This window comes from Lampetra planeri, chromosome 44 (assembly GCF_965212315.1).
Source record: "Lampetra planeri chromosome 44, kcLamPlan1.2.h2, whole genome shotgun sequence".
Taxonomy (NCBI): Eukaryota; Metazoa; Chordata; class Hyperoartia; order Petromyzontiformes; family Petromyzontidae; genus Lampetra; species Lampetra planeri.
The window spans coordinates 111,676-139,526 of record NC_136150.1 but is presented as its reverse complement, the minus strand read 5'-3'; the positions used below and the strand labels follow the sequence as shown (position 1 = coordinate 139,526).

General features: G+C 57.1%; 1 protein-coding gene across 2 annotated transcripts; it reads right to left on the bottom strand.

Moving 5' to 3' along the window:
- Positions 1-14: 14 nt before the first annotated feature.
- LOC144732742 (zinc finger protein 800-like) lies at positions 15-27,767 on the bottom strand. 2 transcript variants are annotated; one of them, XM_078614312.1, is made up of 6 exons: positions 27,261-27,767; positions 17,258-17,552; positions 12,420-12,509; positions 11,916-12,056; positions 8,691-11,345; positions 15-7,415 (listed from the first exon to the last, which is right to left on the bottom strand). In XM_078614312.1, the coding sequence occupies exons 2-6, from the start codon at positions 17,547-17,549 to the stop codon at positions 7,402-7,404; spliced, it is 3,192 nt and encodes a 1,063-aa protein (XP_078470438.1). In that variant the 5' UTR covers positions 17,550-17,552; positions 27,261-27,767; the 3' UTR covers positions 15-7,401. The 2 variants fall into 2 exon arrangements, with proteins under 2 accessions (XP_078470438.1, XP_078470437.1); XM_078614311.1 differs by lacking the exon at positions 27,261-27,767 and having other exon boundaries at positions 17,258-17,759.
- Positions 27,768-27,851: the final 84 nt, after the last annotated feature.

The window sequence follows — 27,851 nt, the reverse complement described above, 5'->3', positions numbered from 1 at the left end:
GTTATAAAACCATCCCATGTCGATACTGTGTTGTCTTTATTGCACTTTTGTCATGTCTTAACCAATTGAATTATATTGGACATCTGTGGAAATACTGGACAACTAAAAATAGCCATATAGCTCATCGGATTCCTCCAGTATACATACATATTATGATTCATATTCTGATCAACATGATACTCTTAGAGGAAGAGATCTCCCCTGCGCCCCTGTTAAAGTCTGTGCCAACTCGGTGCATCTCATCCTGCCGGCGCGTCGCTCACCTGTCTGTCCCCCGCTGTTGTTGGCAGGCGGCTGCCTCAAACTGCGTCCATCACGAGCCTCCATATAAAGCCGATTTTAGCACGGCTGGTACCAATGATTGTGTACTGGAGATACTTAATAACAGAGGGATATGTTTAGAGTGGATTTCCACGTAATTGGCATTCAGCAAATGGTTGTTTTCCCCCCAAACTGCGTCATCCACCCTTCACTTCACACAGCCAATTAGTAAAGTCGTCACGTGACGAGCAAGCCTACCAATGTATTACTACAGCACCGCCGGCGTGTTGGAGACCAATGGGTACGACGCTTCACTCATAGTTACAACCAGCAGCAGCATCAGGTAGTAGCCAGAATTAATAAAATAAGGCCCAGTACTTGGAGGACATTTTTTGCACATTCTGCGCTGCGTGCGCCCTCTGGTGGTGACCGTGATGCTCTCGCGGTACAATTGGATGATGCATTTTATACAGCCGATTAATTTTAGTCCCGAGTACAGGAGTACTGTTAAGAAGAAGCAAGGCGATTGTCGCTGTCGCCTTTTCCCCTTTGGAGACGAACGGCTTCTCTACCGGCCCGTGTCTCCTCTCGTATGGCCGGACGTGCTGGGTGAACGCCGAGTTTGTGTTACACCAGGAGCCCGCGGCACCAGGAGGAGCCCGCGGCACCAGGAGGAGCCCGCGGCACCAGGAGGAGCCCGCGGCACCAGGAGGAGCCCGCGGCACCAGGAGGAGCCCGCGGCACCAGGAGGAGCCCGCGGCACCAGGAGGAGCCCGCGGCACCAGGAGGAGCCCGCGGCACCAGGAGGAGCCCGCGGCACCAGGAGGAGCCTGCGGCACCAGGAGGAGCCCGCGGCACCAGGAGGAGCCCGCGGCACCAGGAGACAACACCAGGAGGAGACGCGGCGTGGACCGCAGCGGTGCCGCACGGGCGGCGCGTTCGTTGCTGTGGTCACTTGGATTTTGCTCCGGGTCCTTTTCCCCCCTCCACATCTAGAATCAACATTACGCGTTTGGAGTGTTTGGCTGCTTTACATTTCCGCATGATGAGCCACTTTGTTGAGCTATCGCTTGTGGCCAGGTCGCTTCTAAAGAAGCGCTACATAGCTCAGTGGGTCTCACCTGGTAAAGTAAAAAGTGTTTATCGTTTCACAGTGGTCGTGGGAGCCCGGTACTCCCACAGTAACATCCTCTGTTGGGGTTTATTGTTTACCACGTCCATAGATGCCCACAATCTCGTCCCGTGAGTGCCAATCAATGCCTTTAGTTTCGGCTGCGAGCTCAAGAGGCGCGCGTCCAGAAAGGTTTCCTGGATTCTACCCAGTGGCGTGATTCTTGTCGGTGTTCATAATACAAGTGTTTGGGTTTAATCCCGTAAATGTGTCGTTACTCCAACCACCACCCGACAGCCAATTAGTAAGGTTTGCGTCGGGTGGTGGTGGGTTAACGACACATTGACCGTGATTTAGGCGATCTACCCCCACCACCTTTATAGTGAATATACTACTGGTCGCGCAAGCCTGCGTGTTCACTTGTAGGTGTTGTTGGAGCGGCAGAGCGTTGTTGTCCATCACCTTGTGGTGCTGCCTGGCCGTCGCAGCGTCACGTCACATGTTGGCTGGGGCGATGTTCGCTGGCACGGGAAAATAGCTCAAACTCGTTCTTCATAAATAAGTCGACCCCTGTGTAAGCGATCTCGATAACAGCTACACGCAGACACACATGGCAGTGTGAAGGTTGCATCGTGTAGGTCATCAGCCGGAGGCAGCGAGGGTTGACCACACGAAGGTTGCAGAACGCCCTTCCCATGGGCATTGAGGAGCCATGAACCCGACCTCGCCAGGCGAAGGCAGCAGCAGTAGCAGCAGCAGGGAAGTGAGTACTCACACATCGGCTCTGTCCCTTCTGTATGTTGCTCTCTCGCACACGTTGCACTTCTCTGGGCACTTTTTCTCCCACGTAAGAACTCATGAATTAGCCGATAACACCTTCATATATATAGGACCGCAGACCTCGGGCAATTGTTGGGACCGGCTCACCACGTGACTGTCTCCCCTGCTCGTCTGTAGTTCCTGGGGCCGCTGGAGATGTCCTCTCTATTCGAGAGCAAGCGAATACTTACGTTACAAGTTGACATTAGTATCGAGGGTATTTGTTCTACTACGCCCAATTGACGAGGCGTGTTGGCAGAGATGAGCCTTCCCACACTTTGGCCCACCACGCGCAACCTGCCGATCGACGAACCGTGCTGGTGAACCTATTTGCACTGCTGCCGGGTGGACACAGGCCCGCTTCGCTTCAACTGCGGTGCTGCGAGATGGACGCGAGCCGGCGACCTCTCTGTTACAAGTCCAGCATGCTGCTCAGCATGACACCACTGGCAGCTCCATTCGTCTCCCAATTAAAAAGTTAACTTGCAAACGGTTATGCCTCAACGTGCTACTGGTTTGGCATGCGGTTACCGGTTACACAATAACAAACGCTTCATAAACTTTCCTACAAACAAGCAGCCTTGTGTTCCTGTCCTAATTAAACTGGCGTGGCAGGCAAAACGAAACATCACATCACCAATGCAAATACCACCGATATAGGGACTCAACTTTACTAGTTTTAAACTCGCGGTGTCCACAAACTCCACCGGGAGCAGAACCTCGTGCAACCTCGCATCAAACACGCGTGCTTACTTGGCCATGCGGAAAAATAAACTTACAAGCATTTAAATGTATTAGTGCACATTAACTCTAAACATGAGATGTCGTAGCACGGACAAGCGTCGCGGTTCGTTGCATCGTAAATATCTAACGCCGACCGCGCTAACCGAGTTCCAGTGCTGAACAACGCCGCTCGACTCTAACACCGGCCACTTTTGGCCCTGCACCTCGAATAAATGGAAATGACAAACTCGCGACTACTGCGCCTATCAAGATAACGACCATTCAGCAAGGCGGCTCGCCGTCTTCTTACGCACAATCACAAACTCGAATGCCTCTTTCTTTTTCCACAGAACAACCGAGCGGCGCCGGGCCGTTGCCGAGTCAACCCGGCGCGGCTCAGGAGAGGCAGGGTTACTTTTCCACTGCAGATACCGAGCCGTGCCGTCGACGTCGCACGTAACGAACGAGCCGAGATGCGTGGAAATGAAGCGGTGACTCCGTGTCCTCACAGTGTAGCGACTCTTGGGATGAGTTTATCACTATTTACAGAGGGGTACACTTGAGTTATCGTTGTCTTTCGGCAGTGCCAATGGGCCCCCCGAAGAGTAAAGGTTACATATTCTTGGGTCTGTCGGTGAAGTCACGTAGATAGGAAATCATATTCTTGGGTCGCATAGATAGTTTCTATCTACGTGACCCAAGAATATGAATTACTGCAGCACAAAAGCTTTGAGTAAAGAGAAAAGGTGACAGCTCTCTCCATATGTGGGATCCCCCAGAGCAGCAGTGACAATGGATGCCTGTCGGGTATTGATGAGTCCAAATGAAAACGAAGCCCGTATGCTGTTGTCTCCTTATCCACTGCCACCTGTTGGGATGGCCACATTTTCATATATTTTTTAGTTGGTCGCTTAAACATGAAGTGTCACGGGTTCGGCACTTTTGAGGTGTGAAATTTGAGCGTGAAATGTGTTGGTCACGTGACAAGCATGCCAGGCAATGTGGGGGGAGCCCTCCTGCTGTGTGTCGTCACTATCTTAAAACAAGTCTAAGCGTGGCCCCTTACTCCGGAGCCAATTACGTAAATTCCACATTCCCATGGCAAGGAACGCTGTCTCCATAGGACAACTCCTGTTGACTATTACACAAAGTGGTACTTTGTGTTATTAACTGTGGAGGGATGGTGGAAAAAGTTGAGCCCCGACCAAGATTATAAACCCGCGACTTACCTCCCCAATCACGAGTAAAGCGCCCCAACACCAGCGCTGCCCGCTCGTACAAGGGGCGTCGATTTTGAGCGCGCCAGGCGCCGTGCGGCATGAAAACACGATACCGACAACCACCGCAAACACAAAAATAAGTTACGGCTACCAACGATCAGTGTGCCATGCTTCGTCGGAATAGTGCTCACTGTGGCTCCGTGCGAAGACAAACTCGATGTGAATGAGAGAGGAGGGGTCGACGTGGATGAGCCGTGAGCCTGAACTAAACACAGTCCAGGCCCCTTCCGAGCTCAGTCCGATCGCTCGCTACCCCAAGCTCTCACCCTCGCTCAAGAAACACCGCAACTCTTTCCCATTACAACTTTGACGACAGTTCCATGTGTTTGTTGCTGCCTACGTTGTGGGCCTGTGCTCAGGAAATATTAAATCCCTCGCTCTGCCGGCACATGCTGCCTCAGCCCCACACGAATTCTGTAAAAGTAACATGACCAAATGAGCGCTCGCAGAGAGCCGTGCCTTCTTGATTGGCCCTCGATCGATTCTCGAGTGCATATTCCGCGTCGTCTGTGCCGTCCGCGTCACATTGGACATCAAAGATCCTTTGACGCCACTTGCAAGAGCAGGCCGTGGTGTGCCGGCGTCACGGTCCAGTTTTGCCAAATTCGAAAAATGACACCGCAGACTAAAGCACACTTTCAGGCCAGGTTCTAAGTCATCTTGTGCCACACAGGGACAGCTGGCACTGGGGGTGTCCTTCGAAGGCATTGAGATGAGATATGAGATGAGATGTGAGATGTAAGGCTGCTCTGGGTTTGCCGAGCCTTAGAAAAGGGAAATATGGGGAAACGTTTGGTAACTGTTCACGGCAAGGTCCAAAAGTTTTGCAGGGTCGGTACTCGGGGATTCATGACGGCGCCCAGCAGACAGGGAGGAGGTGCCCGGCCCCCCCCCCCTCCCGGTTTGCGTGGACGAGCACGTCGACGCGGGACGGCAGCGAGTCCGAGCTCCCGGCGTGGGGTTTGGAAACATCCGAGAACGGCGCCTACGCTCCGCACATGCGGTGGGAGAGGTCACGCACGGCTCCCGGATTGGGAGGTCGCAAGGTCATGGAATCGCGAGGCCTGCCGCCGTCCCGTGGGCGGACGCGCCAGAGAATCCTCGCGGTGGCGGATGGCGTGGGGGGTCTGGGGACCGTGGGCAACTCGGCACGCTCCGAGCGCTACTCGACGGAGAGCCGACATGGGGAGACGTCGTCTCCGCTCGATAGTAAAAGACAAAGGGGCAAGCCCTGCAACTGCTCACTCCCGTCCTCTGCTGGCGGGTCTCCACCAGAGGAAGCTCGATAGAGCCCTTGCCTATGGGGTATTTGGCTCAATCTCCCACGCTTACCACACGAGTTGGAAGAGGTGAGAGTAACCGCGTCTTTTTCTCATCCATCGTCATTTCACCCCAAGTTTATCTGATTGCACTGCTGTTGGCATCACACGGTCAGGAGACGAAGAACCCATTCGGAAAACTTGCAAACGAATGTGACCCCCTGCCCGCAGCGGTAGAGAAGGGCTGAATCTTGGGGGCCGCTCTCGAACGCGGAGTTGGGATGTGAGACGTGAGGGAGCGGCTTTTTATTTACAGTGTGAGCATCTGTGTGAGGGAGAGAGGCTTGTGGGGGGAGCCTCGTGAAGGATGCTACTCGGCAGTGCCAGGCTAGGTGCACTGTAACGCTACTGGGCAGTTGGAGGCAGTCACCCTCCGACAACAGCGGACAGTGGAGGAACCACGCTAACAACAGTGGGGAGCATAGGTGGTGCAATCTGCCAGTTATCTCACAAAGTCAATCCACTGCCCTTGGGTCTTTCCCGTGACCTCCTGGCAGCAGCGAGGCTTTCCACACTTCACGTCTCCTCAAGGTGCACCTAGCCTGGCACAAGTGGCGGTGTTGTAGTGACGTTAGGGTGACAGTGGGTGTTGTTAAGGATGAGACTGAGTGAGTACGATGTGAAGCACTTGTGGCGTTGTTGTTGCGAGGAATCCGGTGCTCCAGTCCCAGCTCCCACGGCCACGTGGCTGTGTGTGCCTCCAGTACAGTGGCTTCACAGTAAGGATCTGGTTCCTAAACGTACAGAATATAACTTTTTAAATGTCATTTTATGACCAAACAAATAAAAAAAACTCACAAGGACTGATGCTAGAATTGTTAAAATATAAGTGGGCCTTTTTGTGAATATATTATTACAAAAATGAATTGCTAAGTCCAGATTCAAAGTCCTAATTCCAAATTCTAATGATCACTGTGACAAGTGAAATCAAGTTGAAGAGAGCACCGGGCCTAAGTACTCGCACGAACCTCAACACGAGAACCACCCACAGTAAAAACCGGCGTGCGTAACAACATCAAATCGACGCGAGCTACTACCTCGCCTCGACCGTGTTTTATGATGAACGCAACGTGCACACTTTGTTCACAGAGCAGCTAAGCCGGAACTCCACGCGTGCCGTACACAGAGCACCGATGTGTGACACACACGTGGATTCTAGGCTCAGCCTCTGCGCATTGAGAAATCTCTCAAGGACAGTGCCGATTCCACTCCCGGAAGACACCGTGGGAGTTTGTGGTGACGGCCAGAGAAACATAAGTGCCCGTCCACAGCCTGACCCGGAAAACCCGACCCAGATTCCGAGCGATACAGTTGTAATAAAAAATAAACTGCTAAATTAAAGTTTGAGGTTCAGCGTGTAATCCAGTTTCAATTAACTCCTAGCAGGTCCACATAGTTAGGGACGAAATCTCTTTGAATACTGACACCCAAAAGTTTACAGGGTAAGTGGGGACGCATCATAAATAACGACGAAAGCAGAGACGGTGGCCGCTACGCGCGGTTGGATGTTTGCTGTTGTCTCCAAAAAGTTAATTTCAGCCAAAACGAGCATTGAGGCTTTGGTGGCTCATCTCCCGTTTACAGCCCTGCGGAGCCAGTGGTGGAAATTCCACATTCCTTTGGTGGGGATGATTCTCTCCATAGGACAACCACTGTTGATTTCCCCATGCAAAAGTGGTGTTTAATTTATTGACGCTGGAGGGAGGGATGATGGTGGTTTGAGTAAACCCCACCAACCAGGATGTGACCTCGCAACCAGAATGTGACCTCGCAACCTCCCGATTGCGAGCCGCTTGCTCTGCCACCGAGAGAATTTGGTTTACAGAGGTGGTGGTGGTTTCTGCCGCGTTGGGTGAAGAGGACTTCTCCAGAACTTCTCGTGGCCGTCTCATCTTGAGTGACCTGGGCAAGGCACATTGTGACCCACGCACGCACACACACGCACGCACACGCACGCACATGCACGCACACGCACGCACGCACGCGCACGCGCACACACGCACACGCACACACACGCACGCACACACACGCACGTCCGTTATAAGGAGGCAGCAGCACGAGCATGAGGAGAGTCTGATACGGGGTCTTGCTCCCCGAATGAGCAACGGGATATCGATCCCGAGGGTTCGTGGCCGTAATGTTAACAACACAAATACCGATCCGTTTCTGTAAAGGCCACCACGACGGCCGGCTGTGACTTCGAGTCTTCTCTCTCTCGACGCAGGGTTCATGAGACGGCACGAGGTGTCTCCTGGCTATCGCCGTGGATCCCGCTCCACACCTGCATGCTACTCGGAACCCGAAGCACCGTCCAACCGGGTGCCCAGCGCCTTGAATATTCCACCACTCGTCCTCTCCACATCCACCCGCTCACCCGGAGACATCGAATCTCCCGCACTGCTCGCGCTCCCTCTCACCTCCTTCACCCTGTCACTTCCTCCCTCGCACTCCCCCCATGCCCTGACACTCCCTCCCTCACTCTCACCTCCTTCACCCTGACACTCCCTCCCTCGCTCCCCCCCCCATGCCCTGACACTCCCTCCCTCGCTCCCCCCCCCATGCCCTGGCACTCCCTCTCTCGCCGTCACAGCAGCCAAAACGCGACTTCACACCACTCCACTAGAACCTCCCTCCCCCTTAGGTCACCGGGACCCACTCCCCGATGGTCTCACCTGTTATCCCCCCCACCCCATCGTATCTTGATGCCTATTGGCCTTTCGGGACGCAGACCCCCGTTGCCATGCCTACTCCGGCCAGGTCTCCCCTGGCCCGCCTTCTCTGCCCTCCCCCACACCCCCTGCTGTCCTCGACTGCCCCTGCTGCCCTTGGCCGGCTCTACCCCCCCCCGCCCTCCTTCACGCCACCACGGCGCGTCGACTCGGAGCGATTCACACGCCGATGAGCGACTTGCATGGCGGCTCCAGCAGTGGATTGATCACGGCCAATGAGGACGATGACAAATGTGTTTGCTTGCTATTATTCACATGTGAACACAAGAAGAAGGCGATGAAATGCTTTGATAAATACAAAGATCCCCCCCTATAGCCTGAACAGACCGTTGGGGGCAAGTGGGTGGGTAGCGTCATTGTCGGCCACCTTCGTATCCCCGTTGCGGATGTTTGCACAGCACAGCAGGTAATCATGTGAGGCCGAGTAGACCGACACGCACGCACGCACCTGGCTGCAAGGCCTTGGAGCGCGTGTGTCGGACCAGAGACTTGGTCGCGGCTTTCTCCTCCGCCGCGAGCCCGGCGCCGACGGCTCTGGCGGCGTGCCGGTGGGCCCGGCGGTGCAGGGCGAGGCACGTCTTCTTGGCGAACGCCTTGCGGCACACGGGGCACTCGTACCGCGCCGGCGCCGACCTCGCCGCAGAGGCCGCAGAGGCCGCGTCGGCCGCCTCCGCCCTCCCGTTCGCCATCGTCGGAGACTTGGCCCGGCACGGCGGCAACTTTGCGGGCGCCGGTGCCGGCGGCGGTGACGACGGTGCCCCGATCGCGGCGGCGCCGGCGGGGTCGGCCGCCGGGTCGCCCGCCCGCTCGTCCGGACCCTTGGCTCGGCCGCGGCTCAAGAACGCGTCTATCGGCTTCTTGACGGCGCGGCTCTCGAGGCCGCCCACGATCTTGGCGAGGTCGCGCGAGCGCTTCTTGTGCACCATGGTGATGTGGCGCACCACGTCGCGCTTGCGTCGCGTCTCGTAGGGGCACAGCGGGCAGCGGTAGAACTTGACGTAGATGCCGCCGCCCTCGTCGCGGTCCGAGTGCAGCTCGATGTGGCGCAGCATGTTGGCGCGGTTGGTGAAGCAGCGCTTGCACAGCTTGCAATACAGCCGCTTCATGTCGAAGCCCAGCGACAGCCGGAGCCGCCGACCCTGCGCGGCGCGCGCCGTCCTCGCCGCCAGCGCCAGCAGCTGCTGGCTGCGGCCCAGCCCGTCGTCGTGACGCCCGTGAGCGCTGCACGCGTGCCGCTTGAGCCCGGCCTTGGTGGCGAACTTCTGAGCGCACGCGTCGCACCGCTCGCCGCCGCCGCCGCCGTCGGAATCGTCGGCGGACGACGCGGAGGAGGACGAGGCGGGGCCAGCGACGCGCGGGGCTCCCGCTGGTGCCGACTCCTTCTCTGCTTCGACGTGGGTGCGGTGCGGCGCCCGCTGCCGACTCCTGCGCGTGCGGTCTCTCCGCCGGCGGCATCGCCGCCGCTGCCGGCGCCGGCTGCCGGCACCGTCGCCGCCGGACGACGAGTCGCTGTCGCCCTCCACGCGGCCGATGTCACGCCGGTGGATGAGCAGCATGTGGCGCTTGAGCGTCTGGGCCGTCGTGTACTGCCGGTGGCAGCGCAGGCACATCTTGGTCTCCATGTCCCAGTCGGCAGCCGGGCCCGAGCGCCCGACGCCGTCGTAGCCGTAGCCGTAGCCGTAGCCGTCGGCGCCGACCGAGCGACGCTTGGCACGCGTCTCCACCGTGGACGTGCGGAACGGCGGCCGCTGCCGCCGCTCCTCTTCCGCGCCACCGCGCACGACCTCCCCGGGCTCGCGGAGCGACGGGTCGGCCGGGTCGCAGGAGGACGCGGGGCTACGCGGCGCCATCTGCAGCAGCGTCAGCAGTTCCATGGCGCTGCGGCTCATGGGCGTGCTAGACTTGCGCCGGGAGACCCGCTTGACGCTCGGCTCGGGCTGCGGCGTTTCTGCCGCCGCGACGTCGCACGCCGCTTCGGGGAACCCGACGGTGCCGGCGCCGTCGGCCGGCGGCGGAGGCGGGAGGTCCCGGTCCGGCCCAGCGTCGTCCGCGGACTCCCTCGCTCGCTTGGCCGAGCATGGGCGCCGGGAGGAGACGACGCAGGATAGGTTGACGACGGGCTCCAGAGAGCCGACCGTCGCGTCCGACACGCCCAGCGCCGGCGCCATGCCCGACCGCTCGGCGGCCGCTCTCGCGCAGGTCGTGCCCCGGCCCGGCCCAGCGTCCGCGGTGGCGCCCGGGCGGTCGCCCCACCCCGCGGGGAACGCCGGCGGCCTGGCATCGCCAGAGGCCTCTGGCTCGCCGGATCGGCGTCCGGAGAGAGAGAGGTCGACGTCGCTGCCGTCGGAGTCGGAGTCGTCGTCGTCCTCCTCCTCCTCCGCGGAGCCAAGCGCCGACACGGAGCCCGGGACGGCGGAGGCCGTGGCGGCGATGGCGCCAGGGTCACGGCGCACGCCCAGGTGGACCTCGTCAAAGTGGCGGCGCGCGTTGGCCTTGGTGGCGAACGATTTGCAGCACAGGGGGCACGACTTCCCCGCGAAGGCCGGGGGCCCCGGCGCCTCCGAGGCCGGGGGCGAAGGCGAGGCCGGTGCCGGCGCCGGCGAAGCCGGCGACTCCGCCACCACGCCGGCCTCGCCTCCCCCGCCCCCCGCCGTGCGCCGCGCGCCGCCGATGAACCCGCCGACCTCTTCGGGCGACTTGCGGTGGATGACCTTGATGTGGCGGCGCGTGCTCTTGCGCGACGCGAACACCTTCCCGCAGATGCGGCACGTGCGGTTGACGGACGACGCGACGTCCGGGGGGGGCGGCGGAGGTGGCCGCGGCGGGCCGCCCGACGCCGCGTCGGTCTCCGGCGACGAGGGCCCGGCGTCGCCGGCATCGCCGTCGGCCGGCGGCGCCGCCTCGCCAAACTCCGGCTCCCGGGCGGCGGGGCCCGGCGGCGCCTCGCCGAGCGGCAGCGCGCTCTGGAAGACCGCGTTGGAGTTGGAGGAGATGGGCTCCAGCTCGATGACGTACTCCTGCCGGTCGGCACGTGGGTAGATGGCCTCCAGGAGCTCCTTGACGGCCTGGCTCTGCCGGTCCGCCTTACCGGAGGTCGACGGCTCTGCGAGGTCAAGCGCGAGGGTCAAGAGATCGCCGCGGCAGTCGGGCAATCGGTGCCGGTCGGCGAGCGGCCCTTTTACCGTCAGGCGGATACGATGTCTCGCCGTGCCGACTCTCCGCATAGCGACGCGCGGAGTGAACCAAGTCGCCCGCGGTCCCTGGGTCCCCACGCCATCCGCTTCCGCGAGGGTTCTGGGCGCATCTGCCCACGGGATGCCGGCCGACCTCGCGACCCCACGACCTCGTGACCCCATGACCTCCGCAATCCGGGCGCCATACGGGATCTCGCTGGCCGTGTAGGCGCCGTTCTCGGACGTTTCCGAACCCCGCGCCGGGCAATGACGTTACCCTCATCCGCGGTGTTGATCCCGGTTTGTGCGTAACGCTAACGTCGCGCCCCCAACCCCCCCTTCCACCCTGGCCACGGATCCCGCCCACACCAACGTGATACACCACCATAGGGATGGAGGGTGGGTCCAAGGATTTGCAGCCTGCTAGCGTGTCTATTTATTACTAATGATAATAATGATGATGATGGTAATAAACAGGCCACCAATGAGGTGAGACCAACCGGGCAGGCGCTCCCAGCTGCAGCAGTAGGCCTCCTTGTGCAGGACGAGGTTTGGGAGGCCGCGGAAGAGGCTGCGGCAGGCGCGGCACTCAAAGATGGTGTCCACCTCCCTTAGCAGCAGGTGCTTCAGCTGCGTCGTGCCTGCAGTGCCGGCGGCAGTGGGAACAGCGGCAGAAGCGGTAAAAGCGGTAGCGTTACATTTCTGACTTATTCGAAAAAGAGAGGCCGTGTGGAGCCGCCACATCTTCCACCAGAGACCCAACCTGGACAACTTTTTCCGTGAGCCTCGGCCTATCTAAAAGATTGAGCGTGTGGGTGAGTGAGTGGATGGGTGAATGAGTGCGTGGGTGAGTGAGTGCGTGGGTGGGTGAGTGCATGGGTGGGTGATTGAGCATGTGGCTGAGTGGGTGTATTGGTGAGTGAGTGGGGTGAGGTTCTCATGGTGGGTGGTACCCCCGCTGTATCTCGTGGCACCACTACCCCCCCCCCGCCCCCCCACCACACCTGTGCGGAAGCACTCGATGATTTGCTGGATGCCAGACTTGGCTGTGTTCTGCTGCGGCTGCAGCAGCGCGGGGTCCGGGGCCTCCACGGCTGTGGAAACACGCACGTACACACGCACGTACACACGCACGTACACACGCACGTACACACGCACGTACACACGCACTCACACGCACCCACACGCACCCACACGCACCCACACGCACCCACACACGTACACAACGACAACCGGCAATCACCACTAAGTGGCGGTGACATCACCACGACGCTTGTGCCAGGTTATGTGCACTTTAAGGTCACGTGAAGTGTTGAACACTCGCTGCCAGGTCACGGGACAGACCCAGGTGCCATGGGTTGACTGACTGAGATGCCCGAGAGATTTACCAGCTTTTCCTCCTACTGGGCCAACTTGCTGCGTATTAGCCGCCCGGTTCGTTGTTTTGAGCGTCGCTCCTCTGCCCTCCGTTGTTGTTGGAGGGCAACTGCCTCCAACTGACCAGTAGCGTCCTTCAAGAGCCTCCTCCATAGAGGCCGATCTTGACACCACTGGTACAATCTAGATCAAATCTAGACTTGACGTTTTCGTACTGCAGGGATCCATACTCTTTGGTTCTTTCGGTAAAGTCTCGTAGGTAGAAAATATTTTATGCCTACGTGACTTTACCGAAAGAACCATAGAGTATGGACCACTGGTACAGTCTTCGGCAAATACATCCTCCTGTACTGCATCAGTCCATCTCTTCATCTCTTCTTCAACGTATCATGACCATTTAGCCCAATTTATCCTTTCAAACAGAAGCTGCTTGGGCATCCGGTGGCTGGGCATGCGGTGGCCGAGCATGTGGGCTACATGACGGACGATGCGATCACGTGGCTCCTCGGCAATGAGCGCGGCTCGTTAACATTGCTGCAGCGTCTCACCCCGCACCTGCGCTCCCACTGACCAGGGCTCCCGGTGGTGGTAATTGGGGCGGCATCACGACGACGCAGTAGGCACGCGCGCGGAGGGGACCGGCTCTCCAAAGACGCGTGCGACCGCCCATGCGGGGATTTTTTAATAAGCTGCCTCGAGGCGCGAAGAGGCCCGGTGGACTTTGTGGAATCGGAATCGTCGCCAAATCCCAGCGACGCCGCTCATGGAATCGCCGGGGCGCCGTCCCCGCGTTCGCGCCCCGGCGCCCCGGGGACGCCGCCGCGGTTCGCACCGACGACGCGGCAGCAGGACCGCGGATTTGCGGCGTGCGCCCGCTCGAGATCGCATTCCTGGCATTCCGAGCATTCCCGCGCCGCACGGCCAACCTTTGGTTCCACCGGCGGTGCGCGGCTCGCCGTGGCGTCCGTGTGCACTCGGCAGGCGGGCGTGTGAAGGAGCCCGGTTGTTCCTTGCGGACGGCGTCAGAGCGATGAATGCATCTGGCCAGCAGGGCAGGTGGCTCAGGAGGTCAGAGCGCTGAAATCCTGGGATCGAATGCAGATTTCAGCCACGCCCCCTGGTACCACCTTTGTGTCCCCAGTGATCGTGTTTGCATCTCGCACCAGGAACTCCGGCGGGACACAGTACCAGGTTTAGATACCACTCCTAGCCACTGATGCTAGCCGTTAACCACAACCGTGAATCAAACTCGGGTCACCGTATTTGTAGTGCGCCACCACTCCTCACACACAGTGACGTGGCCGGGAATGGTGTTGGCCTTCATATGTGCTCGCTAACAGCACTTGCCCTAACAGTCTGTTAAAGGCTATATGTGGAATCATTATCTTTGTCACTGAGGCCGAGGGATGGCTCCCTATTGGTCAGCTATGATATGGAAATGTCTGCTCACTGAGGAGTTGGGGTTTCTACTGCTGAACTTGGAGCGTGCCACAAAGAGGTGGGGCCATACCATCATCCCCACCAAAACTAAGCACCTGGCTGGGTATTTTATGTCATCAAACACTCCATCCCCTCAATTCCCGATGAGTAATGGACCAGTTGTGGAGAGAGTGGAGAAGTTTCTGTACATATGTAGTGTGCTTATGACCAGCACCGGTTTGCCAGCAGAGGTCTAACTTAGAATCAGTCATCACCTGTTTAACACTGTGTGGAAGCAATCTGGTCTGTTACTCCACACAAAGCTTAGGGTCTTCTCAGCCACAATTATGCCCTCCCTTCTCTATGCTTGCAAAACGTGGACCCCTCTCATGGAACATTTGTGCCAGTTAAACACATTCAGGCTGGCCTGGCTATGATCCATCCAGGGTTTAACCAGGCTGGATTGTGTGAGGAGCTCACAGATCCTTCAAAGATCTGGACATATTCCCATCAGTGAGCTCCTCCAAGTTCCATCAGTGATTAGGTGAGACTGAGTCATGTAGCCCACATTCTCAGCCACGGCAAGCCCAAGCAACTTCTGTCTGGCTGGTTAGAGGGGTCTAAACGGGTGCAGCATGGGCTCGAGAAGAGATGGAGAGAATGCGGTTCAGGAGAATGTGAAGCTGGTGCAATTTCCGAAGACCGGTACCAGCGGTGTCAAGATCAGCCTCTATGGATGAGGCTCATGAAGGACGCTACTGGGCAGTTGAAGGCAGTCGCCCTCCAGCAACAATGGAGCGCAGGAAAATGAGAGGAGCGCAAGACAGCTAAGAGGCAACAATGTGGCCCAGTGGGGAGCCCAGGTGGTACATCTGCCAGTTATCTCAAACAACCCACCGCAACCGGGTCTGTCTCGTGACTTCCTGCTGGCAAGCCTTTTAAACCTTACGTGGCCTCAACGTGCACCTAGGCTGGCACAGGTGAGGTGGTGACATCATCCATTTCATAGTGAATGGCGGTTCTTGTTCTGCCCATGTGTGTGTCACTGTGCAACTAGGGGAGTGGTAGTGTAGTGGTTAGTGATAGTGGTAGTGTAGTGGTTAGTGAAAGTGTAGTGTAGTGGTAGTGTAGTGGTTAGTGATAAGAGTGGTAGTGTAGTGGTTAGTGATAGTGTAGCGTAGTGGTTAGTGATAGTGGTAGTGTAGTGGTTAGTGATAGTGTAGTGTAGTGGTGATTGCTACATTGTAGAAACGAAACGTCATATCTCTGATCGTGTCCGCGAGCACAAGTCAGATCTGAAACACGGCAAAACTGATTCTTCCGCCGTTGCCGATCATTGCCACAATGCTATGGGCTCTCATGAAATTGTCTTTTCCGAGACCAAGGTGCTCTGCAAACCTCCTGGCTACCATCAAAGGTTTGCACACAAAGCCATCCAAATATACAAACACAGACATAATTTCAACCGTGATGATGGGTGCAAACTTAGTAATCATTGGAAAGATGTTATTAACCATGCAAAAAAGATTTAACTACACATATTTGGACCATCTTATTTGACAGGCACTATTCTTCAGTTACAGTATAGTTTCTTCTTTTTTCACACACTGGTTTTCCTGCTTTAAGTTTTACCACACATATTTGGCAAATCTAGAATTAATCCCAGCAACGTAGCAAAGTGCTGTTTCATCTACATAACAAAGGCTCAGTCCCATTCACAGCAGCCGCACCTTTACATCAGCCGCACCTTAACAACTCTTGGAACCTCCCAGTTCAACGAGTCTACACAACAAAGGCTCATTCCTAACAGCGTGCTTCAGCCGCACCGAACCTGACAATAATAATATCCAGGCGCCTGCCTTGGCTCCTCCCACCCTCAACCAGTATATATACAAGGACTGTTTTCTTGGAATTTCTCTTACTTGATACAGCAATCGCGCTGTGACGGTTCCACCTGAAGACGGAAGCTTGTGTTGCCTCCGAAATGTCGTGATTTTTATTTTAATTTTACTTTTATTAATTTTAATTTTTTACCTACGTGACTTTACCGAAAAAACCTAAGAATATAAATCCTTGCAGTCACGAAAGCTTCAAATCTAGAATTGGTAGTGTAGTGGTTAGTGATAGTGGTAGTGTTGTGCTTAGTGCACTTTGGTATGAAGCTAGAGACCCGAGTCCAATTCCCACTCGCGGTCAACATCGTTGATAAATCTGAACCAATTCTGGGTCTCTCCTAGGTCGACTCAACCTTGAATAAGTACCTGTTGTGGTGTGTAAACACCACACCAGGTACACCACACCAGCACTGGGGAGACAAAGAGGCCGGGTGTGGTGCTGACCCCACCACCCCCTCACATGCTGGTGCGGCCTTCATAGGTGCTCGTGCAGAGCACTTCTCCACCAAGCTGTTGAATGCTGACAGAAGATCTTTGTTGAGTCACAAAGACAAAAGCAGCGTCACACAGTGATGCATACACAGTGACACACAATACATACACACAGTGACACACAAGGACAAAGACCTCCCGTGTAGCCTTAACAGACTGTTGGGGCAAGTGCTGTTAGCGAGCACCTATGAAGGCTGCCACGGCACACAAAGGGGTGGGTGGTCAGCAACATGCTCGGCCGCCTTTGTCTCCCCAGCGGCGATGTTGACACACTGCACCAGGCACTCATTTGAGGTTAAGTCAACCTAGGGAAGGCCCAGGACCAGTTAAGACAATTGTCACTGGAGTTGGTCATGAGCGGGAATGGAATCCAGGTCGCCCGACTCACCGCTACACTACCGCCCCCCGCATACAGCGACACACAGTGACACAAACACAGTGACACACAGTGACACACACAGTGACACACAGTGACACACAGCGACACACAGTAACACACACAGCGACACAGTGACACACAGTGACACACAGTGACACAGCGACACACAGTGACACACAGTGACACACAGTGACACAGCGACACAGAGTGACACAAAGACACAGTGACACACACACAGTGACACACAGCGGCACCCAGTCACGCATGATACTCTGCACACCTGCACCGCAGCAGTGCCGCTGCCGCCCATCCGTCTGGATGCCCTTGTCCACCGTGGCCTTCCGCTTGGCTGCAGCCTCCCTCGTCCCCTCCGTCCGCGTCCGCGCCTCGAGGTGACCAGGGCTCTTCGCGCTTGCCTCCGGCGCCTCGGTTGCGGTGGCTTCGCGCTCCTCTCCCCGGGAGCTTTCCTCGGTTTTGTCAGCCGGTCCGTCGCCGGCCGTCGCTTGCCACCGGCCCGCGTCTCCGCCCGGCCGCGTGGCTTCCGCGGCGCCCTCCCCGTCGTCCGCTTCCATCGCCTGCGTCACGGGAAACCGTCGCCCCGAGCGCGGTGAGTCTCTGGGTGGCATCGGGATCATCAACTCCCACTGGGCCGCGCGGCTGACGGGATGTGCGAAGGATGGCCGTGCCGTTTACGTGAAGGGGCAGGCGTGGGAGGGGAGAAGGCTTCGTGGCTGCAGGTCAATTGCCCAGCCCCAACATCTCCACCTCTTCTTGCCCCCGGGTGCCCCCTCTCACATGTGACAACCTCTAGCCCCCCCCCCCAACTCACAAACCCTTCTCTACCCGTATGCCCCCTCTACTCTCTCCTGTGCTCTGGGTGGGTGGGTAGTTGGGTGGGTGGGTAGTTAAGTAGGTGGGTGAGTAAGTTGGTAGTTGGGTGGGTGGGTAAGTTGGTAGTTGGGTGGGTGGGTAAGTGGGTTGGTTGAAAGGAGGCAACAGCAGCCAGGAGGTGAGGAACCGGAGCAAACAATTGTTCAAGTTCTGCAGTCCTTTATATATTGAGGTGTTTTGGCCAATTAATGAGTGTTTACATGTGGGAAACACTCTATCCCATAGAGACAGAACACATGGAGCCCAAATCTCTGCTTTACCACCTTCTCCTGGCAGAGCCAGGGAGTTTCCCAACGTTTGTACCATCCACCAACCATCACTGCTGCCTCCACAGCACCAGATCACAGCCAGCCGCGTGCAGCAGTGTAGCCGCCGCCACCACCGCCGCGCAGCTGACAGAGCTGTCTTTACATCATCGCCACTACTTGGCTTAATGTGTTTTTTTTATTTAACGTTGCTTGTTAAGCGCTTTAGGATGTTTCACATGAAAAGCACGGGATAAATCAAGCTTGTTATCATCATCATCGTTGTTCTTATTGAATGCTGCTCGCAACTATGGGTCAAGTCACTGTGCCCTTGCTCTCTGCCCGCAGCGAATGCCTTCTAAGTCCCTCGGCTACGTCACAGATGAGCGAGTCGCTGGACAAATGCATGCGTCGCGTCGGGGCACGTCAGCAGGGCCAGTCTCGCTCCCAAAAATGGGTTCCATTAAAATTAAATTCTGCACCAGTTTCAACATTCAGCATCTCATCAGCAGAGTTTAGGCTTGCTTGAACCATTGGTTCAATTTAAGCAAATTCAATTTAAGCAAGAGTTCAGGCTTGCTTGAACCACTGGTTTAACATAAGCAAATTTTGGAGTGGTTTCAACATTCGGTGCCTAATCAGCAGAGTTCAGGCTTGCTTTAACCATTGGTTCAAGTAGGTTAACTTCCATCTGTACGGGGTTTTAGTGTCACCCCCTCGTGGCGCGTGGGTTTTCTCCAGCCACTCTGGTGTCCTCTCACGTGCACAACCAACTCAATAATGGAGTTGGCCAAACAGCCTCATATAGGAACGCAGAGCTTGGGCGATTAGTGGCACCGGTTCTGGCTGCCTTCCCACTTGTCTGCGGTTTCCCACGCCTCTGAATCATTCTCTTTGTCTTCGTCTCTCTTACTCTCTTTCTGAGACTGAACGAAATCTGCGTGCATTACAAACTTCTTTAGTATTTAAGTTATTTGAGAATAATAAATCCTCTCCTAGATGGCTCTCCATGCCATCCCGGTCACGGACGGCTGTTTGACCAAACTTCACCACGTTGGTGATATCGCTCACAACTGGGAATAGAAATTAGGTCACCAGGTTCGTATCGCTGTGCGCTAACCGCTGCGCCACCACTCCACGCCACACCGCTCTGTTCCTTTGCATTCGTGAGGCTACAAAACGTCTACTTTCCATAGATGTCCAGTCGGTGCAGGTCTGCGAGTTACAACAACAAACAAAATGAAAACACGACAGGAGCGCAATTTAGAGAAAAGGTAAACTCGTCAAGTAATAAATAAAAATAACGTATACAAGTACAAACTGTATAAGTATATACATCCCTGCCCATTTTTCAACATTAAATGCAAACTTGGGCAAGGACGTGGTTCAATACCCCACGAGGCAGGGACTGCTCCATCCCCCGGCTATGGAGCGATTGCGCTCGGCATGAATTGGGGGACAGAAAGCACGACAAATGGCCACCTGCCCCTGCAACTCTGCACCTGGGTGGTGGGGCCACGGTTAGAGGGAGACGCTTGCCCAATGTTCGGATGTGAATTCAAATCCCAGCCTGCCGGGGGTCAACTAGACCCCAATCGTCAGCTCTTTGGGGACAATAAAATGAGTAGCACTCTGCGAGAAGCAGTCATCAAATGGATAGACTTGCCACTGCCATAGCAATGTGAAGTTCCCAACGATGGCACAAGGCTGTTAATGGAATTGGATACCTTCTGATGTTAATTTCAGTAGAATATTTTAATAAAATGTCCACTAAGGCTTCGTGTTTGGGAATAACCAGACACTCATGTGCACCATTGTGGCGTGTGATGGGTCAGCAGCTGGGCTCGTTGTGAGAATCCCTGAGTAGATTCTTTTTGAGCAGCAACACGGCCCATCTGTAGCAAATTCGCCGCATGAGAGGCTCACTGTACTAATCCGGCAGGCCGCCCTGGTTACTACTGGCGAGTGTATCAACCCTAAAATACGACGCGCTGTCCGCTCACAGCTGAAGTTAAAGATCCCGTGACGTCATTCGAAGTCAGGAGGCCATTGTGTGCCAGCATCGGGGTTCCAATTTGCCAAATGATAAAAATGACACTGCAGAATCACCCAATTGGAATCAAACACACACAGCAACATGGCCCCGGACTCTGAAACGACTGCAGACTGTGAAACACAGCAGCACCTTCATGATGACAGCCTCTCACGATGAAAAACGGCACGAATACCAAACGTGCTCCCGCCACGTGCAAACCCGGCGTGCGTGTGTGCGTGCGTACGCACACACGCACGCATACCCGGCGTGCGTGTGCGCGCGCACGCTCAACGTTGACTACCTCCTTCGATCCGTTTGTGATTGAGCCTCCAGTGATTTTACATCTGCTCTCCTCAAAGTGACAGCCTGTTGGTGTTCACCTCCCATTTGCAGCCCGCAGCCAATGGTGGAAACTCTGCATTGCTATGGCGGGAGGACGGTCTATCCATAGTACAACCACTGTTGATCTTCCCCATAAAGTAGTATATATTTTATCGACCCTGGTAGGAGGGATGATGATGGGATGAGTCAACTCCCAACAGGCAACAAAACATCAACAGGGATTTGAACTCGCGACCTCCTATCTCAAGGCAGCTGGTTCGTAAGTGTAAATGTTCGTAAGTTGGGCGTTCATAAGTTGCGGACTTGTTATGATTCTTAAGTGTGTAATTCAGGGAATGTATTGCAGGTTGCATAACGCGATACTCACCGATGGATCAATGCATCCCCAACATGCCTAGGAATGGAACGTTATCAACTCCCCGTTTTGTGAACGGCAGCCACCCCTACGCAAGACGGCGAGTGTCACCACCTCATGTGCCAAGTTCCTCCCACAAGAAGCCAAACAGTCATCATCGGGAGTGGCCAAACACCCCAATGCATGATACTCCTGGAAAATGGTCCTGAGACTCGGCAAAGTCCTTCTGGTTATATAACTGGCATTGATAATTCCTATTATTAAATAACGGGAGAAACGTTCCTCATGTAATGTCTTGCATTCCACAAGTCAATGGAGTTTTGTGTTGATGTACACCTTTGGGTTGCCTTCTCCACAGTGTCGACCCAACCCGGGCACGTTTCTCAGTCTGCCGAGACCAGAGGTCGGCAACCTGAGCTCTTCAATGACTGCTTCGTGACGTTATTTATTGAGGGCCGTCTCGTATTCACATTGCATTGCAGCTCTTGAAAATTGAGGTTTTTTTACCGAAATCTATAAAAATGGCTCTTCTTGTTATATTTTGGTTGCCGACCCCTGACCTCGACCTATCAACGCTGTGCAGTAAACTCAACACTGCTGATGAGTCCCAGCAGCACGTGCCGCTGATGGGATGTGTAAAAAAATACTTTAGTTATTTTTCTGTGAAGAGACAAATCGTGGAAGAAGGCGTTATTTATTTTGATCATCATAATAATCCATTAAAGTGTCATACTTTATCCAGGAAAGTCTCTCTGGATCCTCAAGACTCTGCCTTGGGATGGTTTTTCACTCTGATGTTTGGCCAAATACGTTTTAATGAGCGCTTCATTGAAGGGGATTAGAGATGCCTCCTGTTCTTAGAGTTCTGTAGTAATGCCCTAGGGTCGTAGAGCCAGACTAAGGCACTGTGAGGAGATTTAGAGTTGAGAGTCAACGACCGAGGCCAAGATGACGGGATGAGGGAATTCTAAAGTGGGGCAGTGTGCGGATAGAGGCGGAAAGAGAAGTGAGGTGCAGTGTGGTGTGTGGGTGAGAGGGTGAGTGGGTCAGTGAGTGGGTTAGTGAGTGGATAAGTGGATGCTTGTGTAAGTAGTTTAGTGAGTGAGTGAATGTGTGAGTGGATGACTGAGTGAGTTACTTCGTGAGTGAATGAGTGTCTGGGTGGGTGAGTGTTTGACTGAGTGGGTGATTCTATTGTTGTAGGAAGCGGTGGCAGTGGTTAGCGTGCTACACTATGAACCCGGCCACTCGAGTTCAATTCCCCGTCCATGGACAACACCTGTGACGATTATCTGAGCTAGTCCTGGGTCTCCCCTAGGTCGACTCAGCCTCAAATGAGTACCTTGTGCCATGCGTAAACATTGCCACTTGGGGAGACAAAGGCAGCCGGGTTTGGTGCTGACCACCCACCCCCTCGTGTGCCGTGCCAGCCTTCATAGGTGCTCCCTAACAGCACTTGCCCCAATAGTCTGTGTAGGCTATTCAGGGGATCTTTGTCTTTGTGTGTTGTTGTGACCTGCAGTGTGGTGGTTGAACAGCGTGGATAAGAGACGAAAGAGTCACGTCTGGTACAGAGTCCTCAACATAGGTGGAGCAGGAATCAATGAGTGGAGTTCACAGGAATGGTAACCATGGCAGTAGCGGTAGATGAGTGATTAGGAGGTGACTGGCCGCTGGTGAGCGAGCGAACTGGAGAGAATCAACGAACGCTCGATCATTGATCCACCCCGACTGCCACTCCACTGTGACTTCTATCGGGTGCAGCAGCAAGGTAGGAACTAGGTGCTCACCCCCGATGTGGACAGCAGCAGCAGCAGCAGCAGGATTCCAACTTGGGCTAAACTGACGCCTTGTAAATTAGCCAGTAGTGATGATCGTTCTGAGTTAATAAAGTCATTGGCACGGAAAAGAAAACTAGCTTTCTCCGATGCCTCCTTAGCCAGCCGTTATTCGTGGTTTCACTACGGATAGGAAGATCGGCGTTCAATATGATGGGAGAAGCTGTCGCATTGCCAATCCAACGTTACCGTTACCACTGACCGGCCAACAAATTGACTCGTCAAACATTTTAACGCAGGGCCCTCGTGAAATGAGTCACGAGACACTTTGTGCCATTCCTGGGTAAAGGCACCAGTATCGGCTGCAGCTCTATGCGGCTCATCATCCCTCAAGGGTTGATACATGCATGCCAATATTTAGCCAATTCGGTAGTGGCTATGCACGTGGCCTATTATCCAGCGCTGTTGAGGCAGCAAGAGTTGGTGGATCACCGCACTGCAGGAGGTGCCATATCCTGACTTGCCAGGAGAATGCAGCACAGCAAGTGGACTGCCATCTGTCTCGATCGATACGGAGACAGATTGTTGTGTGGGTTTTATCCGGGTGATCCTGTTTCCTCCAACTTGCATAATAAACACCGTCATCTTTAATTGGCTCAAAACATACTAAAATAAAAAGCCAACGCAGGCACCTCTGAACACGAGTGGCTCTCCTGTATAAAGTAAATTACTACACCAAGCGGTTGTCCTCTGGAAAAAACTGAACCCTTCATTGGAATGTGTAATTTCCACCACTGCCTTTGGTCCAATATAATGACAGCAACAAATTATAGCATTGTATTATCTGTGTTGGCAGCCCCGAGTGGTGAAACTGGCACACTTCCGTGGCAGGAGCCAGGCAATCCATAGGGGAACCTCGGCCTGCAGTATAATTCCACGCAGAAGCGGATTCCAGCAGAACCAGCCCAGGTCCAAATCTCCCTTCTGGGTTAAAACTCAATTAACCGGGTTCCAGAGTCAGCTAAACGATTCCAGTGGAGATTTAGTGACGAAAGCACCGATTGGCATGCGCCGATGTACAAACCGAACGGCAGCCTAAGTGGCAGCGCGGTACGTTTGCCCTCGTTTCTCAGTTAAGATGTAGAGGCGCAGCCCTGCAATGTCTCGTTTACGCCGCTGCTGACGGAAGGGACCTCCGCGAGAGGACGCCCTGGAGTAGTGTTTGGCCAACTCTTCCACGCGGTCCCCGGTATCTTGGAAACGGTGGGAGCATCCTCACCCTATACTCCGCCACACACGGACTGCCAGTCATCGACATGCCAGATAACAAGGTAAAGTGTTTGTTACTCTAGACGTGTCTATGCTTGTGGTGAACCGATTTTAAAGTATATTCATGCGGTTACCGGTTACGCAAAACGACCCAGTCTCATCACCATAACAAAGGCACCCCCCCCCTACGGATACGGGGATCCGGGCCAGGGTCAAGGGCCGTGCCACAGTGCTGGGTGCTGAGACCGCAGAATAGGAATGCCCCTCCAGCTCTCTCCAGCTCTCTAATCACAGCATCCCCCACCACACGTGCCGCCCTCAATCATGGCCACGTGTGGCACAGGAGGATGGCAGATGAATGTAGGTGGAGGAGGATTGGGGGGTGGTGCAAGAGGTGGCTGATGGAAGGATGGTGGAAGAGAATGGGGGAGGGTGTAAGAGGCTCAAGACTGATGGAAGAGGAAGAGAGTTGAGAACAGAGGATGAAGGCGGATGGAGGACAGTGGAGTGGGAGGGTGTACGGTGAGGAAGGGAAGAGAAGGCAGAGGAAGGTGGATGATCAACGATAGCGGGTGAGCGATGCGAGAAAATAGGCGGGTGGAGGAAGAGGAACATTGATGGGGGCAGACGAAGTGGATGGTGAATGAGGAAGGAAGAAGAGAGGGTGGACAAGGCGAGTTGTTAACGGACGACGCGGGATGTGGAGGAGAGGGATGACGATGATGGAGGAGGAGAGGGATGGATGATGACGATGATGGAGTAGGAGCAGGAGAGGGATGACGATGATGGAGGAGAGGGATGGATGATGACGATGATGGAGTAGGAGCAGGAGAGGGGTGACGATGATGGAGGAGAGGGATGGATGATGACGATGATGGAGTAGGAGAGGGAGAGGGATGACGATGGAGGAGGAGGAGAGGGAGCGCATCGAGGCGCTGCGCGCACGCGGAGCGCGCCGTTCCATAGGGAGCGGCGCGCGTCGCCTGCCGCCGCCGCCTCCTCCTCCCCTGAAGGCGACTCGCCAAGACACAAAGGAGTACGAGGGGCAGGAGATGGCGACGATGCTGATGGTTGTAACGACGATTAATGTGATGGCGGCTGCGGGGTCCGACCTGCCGGGGACGTCATCCCCGCGGGGGCTGCCCCCCACGGGGGGCAGCCCCCGCGGGAGACGCCGCCCGCCCGCTGCGACAGCCCCGGCCATTTGCCTACGAGAGGCCGCGGCAGTCGTCGCCGGCGCTATGGAGGCCTCCTCCTCCTGCTCGCTTCCTCCCCCTCCTCTCCCCCGCGCTGCTGCGAGGGACTGGCGCGGCGCAGGGCCCGACCGCCTCCTCCGGGGGCCGCGCCCAGCAGCGCCGACGGGACCCCCCCCCACCCCACTCCGTCTCTCGCTCCCCGTCTCTCTCCCCCCGTCTCTTCCGGACTCAAAATCCTCCTCCTCTCTCCACTCCGCGGCCGGGCCCGGCTCAAGCTCATCTATTCCTGCCTCCATCTCCCTCCTCGCCCCCGCGCGCGGCCGCTCAGCCCCCTGCCCCCCCCCCCGACTCGGTCCCTCTCACCTCCTCTCCCCCCCGCCGCCCGAGTTCGTCTCCGCTGTGGATGCTCCCGGACGCCGCCGCCGCCGCCTGGCACCGGGGAGCAGCTGGGGGCGCCCACTCGGGGTCCCTGGGTCCCAGGACCCCCCCCCCACCCGGTCCCGGGCGCCGAGACCCCGGCCCGGGGGTTGCCACCTGTCCGGGTCTGACTCGGGACGGTCCGGGGGGTCGCGCCGAGCCTCTCTGCAGGAGGGGGCCGCGCGGTGTCGGCGGCTGCCGAGCGGAGCGGCTGAGATGCCCGTCCCGCGTTGGTTTACAGTGGGGGGAGAGGCGGCGACCAGACAGCCCCATTCTTACCCGATCCCAAGTTCCCTGGGTCCGCAACCCAAATCCTATAGGCCCAAAAGTCCCCGACCCCTCGAGGTGGCCGGGTCCAACTCTCCCGAGGCACACAACCCCAGTTCACCCACCGCACGCCGTGTAACAGGAGAGGCGGCATCACCGGCATGGCGCAGGGAGATGGTGGCTACTGCGAGCAGCGGCAGGAGGCGGGGGGGTCGAGTACTGCGTGGAGGTGGATGCAGCATTCCCGTGACCAAGTGCGGAACAACTGGGCTCGCTACCTTTCTTCTGCACCAGCACTGGGGTCACCACCCCGGGCAGGTGGCACAAGCCCCGCGTGGAATGATGGCGCAGTGGGCACTGCACGGAGCTCGCTCGGGTTGCCACCTGTCCGGTTTTGACCAGGAGAGTTTTGGGATTTGGGTGGCAGCTGATTTATACGGAGATGCGGTACCGGGCTTGCTCTGTTGAGCTTTCTTGCAGGAAAAGGTGGCAACCCCCACTTGTGGAGCCAGAGTTTACTCAGGGGTCCAGTGCCCCGAGGGAAAGGCGGGTGGGGGGGGGCACTGAAGTGCGAAGGGGATTAAAGGGTCTGGGACCGTCCATTCATGGGGGTGCGCGCGCCCGTGATGGGGCCAGCGAGACCGCAAGCTCCTTCCTCCCCGTCCGCCTGTACCCAACAACACCACCAACACCACCACCACCACCAACAACACCAACACCACCACACGGACACTCAAACCCCCACGCCGCGCGCCATTGACTCGCGGGCGAAGCCGGCGCGAGCCGCGCCGCGTCCACCACCGCATCATGGCCCCGATAGCTTCTACCCCGTGCGCCCACGGAACTCATCCACCCACAGGGGAGCCCCTTTAGACTCCCCTCCGCGTGGCGTGGCAGCAGGCGGCGGCGTGTCCTCGCTCAGCGATGGCGCACAGGCCATGAGCGAGGCACACGCGTGTACACGCACAAGACACGCACAGGACACAGCCATGCCCTCCTCGCACGCCGCGTATCCCCCTCCCACCATGGCTGGTGCGTTCCCCGGGCGCCCCATCATCATCATCGCCGCCGCCGCCCCCCGTCCTCCTCCCCCCCAACCATCGCGGTGAAACACGGCGCTCTCCTCCTGCTGCTGCTGCTCTCTCCACTACGCGCGGTGCCCGTGGAGCGCGCTGAGACGGCCAGAGGCCCCGGGGGCGCGCACCGCGGCCCAGTGGCCGCGGACGGGACCCGCTCTCACCTGCGCCGCGCGTCCCTCAGCTCTCGACTGCCGCGCCGGGAAATCGACCCGAGACTGGCGACCGAACTCAGGATTTGCGAGTGCGGCGTCGCCGACCATCACGCCGCGTGGTGGTGCCCGTGGCGGTGCCCGTGGTGGTGCGTGGGAGCCCGGGGCGAGCGGCTCGCACCCGCCACGGCCACCCGCGCGCTCACCGGGCGGGTGGCCGGTCGAGCGCCGCCGTCCTCGCCGCTCGCCGCTCCGCGTACCTCGCGTTGCGCCTCCGCCCGCGATGCGCTTGAAGGGCCCCGGCAGCCGCAGCGGCAGCAGCAGCAGCTACTGTATCCCCCACACCCGCCAGAGCCCAGGGCCAGCCAACGACCGACAGTCTCCCCCACGAACTCTCCACTCCTCCTCCTCCTCCCTCCTCTCCTCCTCCACACACGCACCTCGCACACGGGACAGCCTCGCCCCGCACACGCACCACGCCAGAATGAACGCGCTCTGTGGCTATCCGACAGAGCGCCACTTTGGCGAGACACGGGAGGGCCCCCTGGCTCTCGCTCCGCGCGTGTGTGGAGGAGGGTGGGTGCAGGGTGGTGGGTGCAGGGTGGCGGCGTGGGTGGGTGGGAGCGTGGGTGGTTCTAAAGGGGCTTGGCCGGCGGCTCTGTGCGACGAGAGCCGCATTCGCGAGAGCCGCCGCCTCCGAGAGCCGCCGTCGCCGTCGCGGCCCTCGGCGCTCGGAGCGACCCCGAACCGCGGCGCCTGCGGTCCTCGCGGGCTGCGCGCGGTGAGCGCCGTGCGGGCTGGATGAGGGCGCCATCGCTGGCGCTCTCACGACCCCCACCCCAGGGCGCCGT